Source organism: Mytilus edulis, chromosome 12 (genome assembly GCF_963676685.1).
Source record: "Mytilus edulis chromosome 12, xbMytEdul2.2, whole genome shotgun sequence".
NCBI classification, from domain to species: Eukaryota; Metazoa; Mollusca; class Bivalvia; order Mytilida; family Mytilidae; genus Mytilus; species Mytilus edulis.
The window spans coordinates 1,857,840-1,862,282 of record NC_092355.1 but is presented as its reverse complement, the minus strand read 5'-3'; the positions used below and the strand labels follow the sequence as shown (position 1 = coordinate 1,862,282).

Here is a 4,443-nt window from a genome sequence, read left to right as displayed (position 1 = left end):
TTAAAATGACAACATAATAATACAGGACTTCAATACAAAGTGAGATAATAACATTTCAAATAAAGGTAACAGTAGTATAACGCTGTTCGAAAGTAATAAATAAACAGAAAGAAAAAAAAACCGGATTACAATCTAAAACTGAGGGTAACACAAAAAATATCAAGGGAAAACAACGAAAAAAAATTAAGGTGTTGAAAAAAACCAAACGAAAATGCAACACATACAGAAACGAACTATGAGAATTCTCATATCCTGACTTGGTACAGGATATTTTAAGAAAACAATGGTGGGTTGAACCAAGTTTTGTGGCTAGCCAAACCTCCCGCTTTTATGGCAATGTTACATATAACACTAAAAATGACAACATTACATGACAGGACTACAATACAAATAAATGGAAGAACAAATCATTTATCGAAAAACACCTATTTATTTGCCAAAAATGTCAATTAAACCATTATATAATAATGAGGTTGAGGGAGTTTCTATTTGAATTATTTTCCTGCTCCAGGGAGACAATGACAATGACCGTCATAACAGTGGGACCTTCCAAATCTGCAATGTTCACTGCTACAGTCGGCTACGGCTGTGCATGCTGCAAAATAAAATGTTGATATTTAATTATTTTGTATATGATATATATGCTAAAAAACAGTTTTTAAAAAATTAAATAGAATGATATAGACATTTACTTCTATTTCCATACCATTTATGGTAAGTCGTTAGAACAAACCTTATCATATTTATTCGTACATAATTGTGATTATATCAATGTTGTCCTTTTGAGATGAAGAATAATGAATTTGAAGAATAATGAATTATTGATATATACATTTGTATACGGTATTCCTATGTTTAATATGTTAATCAATTGGCCGTTTCAGAATCTAAAGGACTATGGGTAATTGCATTGTCCGTACCCAAAATGAAAATAACGTTACGTCATTGGTTGAATTTCGATTGTTTAGGACGTTTTAAACCAATCACCACGCTTTGGTGTACACTTTTGAAAATATTACCCAGAATGCATTAGATTCTGAAACGGTGAATTGATCTGGCACATGCGAAGAGAGGACTTGTATATGGGAAAAATTACACAACCAAACGTTCTTTAGGTTTTCTTCCCTTATTTATTCTGTATGAAATGTAGAATTTTCTAATGTTTAAGTTTTGTTTTCTTTTTTTGAGTCATAAATAATTTATTATTTTCATTGTTCTTTCCATTATGTACATAATTGGCACTAAAGCTATGTCTTAATATACATTAGGATGATTTTTTATTGTTGATTGCCGTATAGTTCCATGTATACTTTGATAAAATTACGTTATAGGAACGATTTCTAATTTACGTATATAATTGATTGTAACACTCGTATATTCTATCGTAGCCAACACCAAAAGAATGTAAGTAATCTCTTTGAATACTAATTTAAAGTAAACCATTCTAGAAAACCGTTAATATCTAATATTTAAGTACGTATAAGCAGAATGCAATGTTGTATAACGTTTAACGACTAGTATGTTAGTTACAGATAAAGCTATATAGTGCAAGTTACAGATAAAGCTATATAGTGCAATTTTAATATAATTATTTTACTAACAAATTATATAACAGATCATGTGATATGTAATTATTGCATTGATGTTTCAATTGGCCGTTTCAGAATCTAAAGCATCATGGGTAATTTCATTGTTCGTACCCCAAAGTTAAAAAAACGTTACGTCATTGGTTGAATTTCCATTGTTTATAACGTTTTAAACCAATCAAAACGCTTTGGTGTACGCTTTTGAAAATATTACCCAGAATGCATTAGATTCTGAAACGGCGAATTATAATACGCTTGCAGACTGCCGGTATATCGTTACTAGCAATAGAAGTCACATTTGAAAAGAGTTTTGCTAGTCACGATATTCCTACTGTAGAACTATTGAACCATTGTTCTATTATTTTTAAAATATTAATTCACTGTAAAAACAATTCTACTCTTGATTTGAAATGTAATAAAAAGAAATTGCTTACTTTGTCCTGTTCTGCCGCTGCATGTGCAATGACCCGCGAAGCATACTACATGATGTGATGAGTCTGAGCATGTGGTCTGGGTACATCTACGGTCTGATGTACATGTCTCACAATATACAGCGACTACAATATAACAGTTAGATTATATATATTAGAGTCTGAGCATGTGGTCTGGGTACATCTACGGTCTGATGTACATGTCTCACAATATACAGCGACTACAATATAACAGATTATATATATTAGAGTCTGAGCATGTGGTCTTGGTACATCTACGGTCTGATGTACATGTCTCACAATATACAGCGACTACAATATTACAGTTAGATTATATATATTTCATGTTTTCTAAGTAAATAAACAAATATTAAAATAAACTTAAATTCACAAATGCATTTCATAAATGTTGGATAAGTATGTATGAACCTAAAAGGTAGTGCGAGTTATTTGTTCCGGGGTCTATTTACTATTTGTTTCCATCGAATGACAAAAGATTTTGTAAGCTCATGTAAATAATCCAAAATCCATCTACATATCCATCTACAGAACAGTAGAGTAAGTATGAACCTAAAAGGTAGTGCGAGTTATTTGTTACGGGGTCTATTTACTATTTGTTTCCATCAAATGACAAAAGATTTTTGTAAGCTCATGTAAATAATCCAAAATGCTACTACATGTGCAGAACAGTAGAGTAAGTATGAACCTAAAAGGTAGTGCGAGTTAGTTGTTACGGGGTCTATTTACTATTTGTTTCCATCAAATGAAAAAAGTTTTTGTAAGCTCATGTAAATAATCCAAAATCCATCTACATGTGCAGAACAGTGAAGTGCAATATAATATTGATTTGTCATATGGTATGGAATATTGACAATTAAACAATATATTGTTTCGTTTCATTTTGATGCGCATGTCTATGTATTTCTTGTCGATTGAATCCTTTCTTAATTGCAGAATTCACTCCATAGAAAGTAATACAAATTGGGTTAATATGGTTTCTGTTTAAAATGCAAAGTTTTTATTTAAGTATCAGTTGCATTTGATAAATTTTGCTGAAAACTTGAATTTCGATTGGCACAAGCTTAGATTATGGAGGGATCTAATTGAAACAGCATCCAAGGTACAAATTATGAACACTCTTTAACAATAGACTGTCTATACACATTAGGAAAGTCTTATTTCTCTAACTATTCTAATTTTTGAACAGCAGTTTACCGATGTTGAAATCTCATAAATTGATTACAAAGACACAAATCAAGATAGTACGAATGTCTAAGCGAGTCACATGACCCCGAAAACTGCTAAAACCGTTAGTTGCAGCAGGGTACGCATCTCAACATCTGACCGAAATTCCACAATCGTAAAAAGAACACTTAATAACATAACTGATAAGATAACTACATCTACTCTGGTATCTAAAGATTAAAGACCACATAACAAGTCGCTAGTGATTTTTATCATAATTATCTAGAGTCTAACATAGGTATGAACGGACTAACACATAGCAGAAGTAACCTGTTATTGACACTTAACTGAATTTGATTTGACACGCGACAGTCACTGAAGAGGTTACTTATTTGAGACAGATACATAAATGATTTACAGATTTAAAATAATTCTCTACAATCTTAACTCTGTCATTTTTGTTTTTTGAACTGCTATTAGTGTACTAATAAAACGTCAAAAACGAAATATATGAAAAACATTCGCACATAAAAAGCACTTATTCTAAGTTAATGTTAAAAACGTTCAATAATGATAAACGGTAAAATGTCGTATGAAAGTAGGCTCAAAGTTACTGCAAGGAAACTCATAGCGCATACCAAAAAAAGACTCTAGATAAAAATAAGTAGGTCCCTACACTCTAATATCTAATAGCAAGTCGAACAAAACTTTTTCCTATTGAAATCTCAAGATACTTAAATAGATTAACTGATACAAGAACATACCGATAACGCAGAGCAGAATAGCGATGACCTTCATTTTTGCTGTGTTTTCGCAAGTGTAAATTAAATCCTCGGAATCCTGTCATTTATAAAAGTCGATAAGAGGTCTGTGTGAAGGAAATTCTATAAAATAACATTCATTCATTAAGTTATTGTCAAATTGTTGAAGAACTAATTTATCTATTGATAGTGACAACCTTTTGGAGCCTTCACGAATGGAAATTATTATGATTGTTAGTCACCAATCGACTTGATATGTCTATCAGATGGACATATTCACAAGGTATACATTAAAGGTTAGAAGCATTTCTATAATTAAGTACATTACTGTACTCAAATTGCGTTCCACGTTTTGACACTTGAAAGTTATATATAGTTATATACAAATAAAGATATGTGGCATCATTGTCCCTTTGTAGATAGTAGATGTTTTTGTGTTCTGTTAAATTGTTCCTTTTAAAATTGTTAAACGATGATGAC

At 31.2% G+C, this 4,443-nt stretch overlaps 1 protein-coding gene across 1 annotated transcript; it reads right to left on the bottom strand.

Moving 5' to 3' along the window:
- Positions 1-410: 410 nt before the first annotated feature.
- On the bottom strand, positions 411-4,066 carry LOC139498543 (uncharacterized). The gene is made up of 3 exons (XM_071286971.1): positions 3,967-4,066; positions 2,021-2,143; positions 411-595 (listed from the first exon to the last, which is right to left on the bottom strand). The coding sequence occupies exons 1-3, from the start codon at positions 3,998-4,000 to the stop codon at positions 495-497; spliced, it is 258 nt and encodes an 85-aa protein (XP_071143072.1). The 5' UTR covers positions 4,001-4,066; the 3' UTR covers positions 411-494.
- Positions 4,067-4,443: the final 377 nt, after the last annotated feature.

Bases quoted from the DNA above. Each gene is read 5' to 3' on its own strand.
- LOC139498543 (XM_071286971.1), bottom strand. From the start codon at position 4,000: ATGAAGGTCATCGCTATTCTGCTCTGCGTTATCG. The intron at 2,144-3,966 runs GTATGTTCTTGT...GTTATATTGTAG, and splicing joins TATTCTGCTCTGCGTTATCG to TCGCTGTATATTGTGAGACA. The intron at 596-2,020 runs GTAAGCAATTTC...TTTATTTTGCAG, and splicing joins CAGCGGCAGAACAGGACAAA to CATGCACAGCCGTAGCCGAC.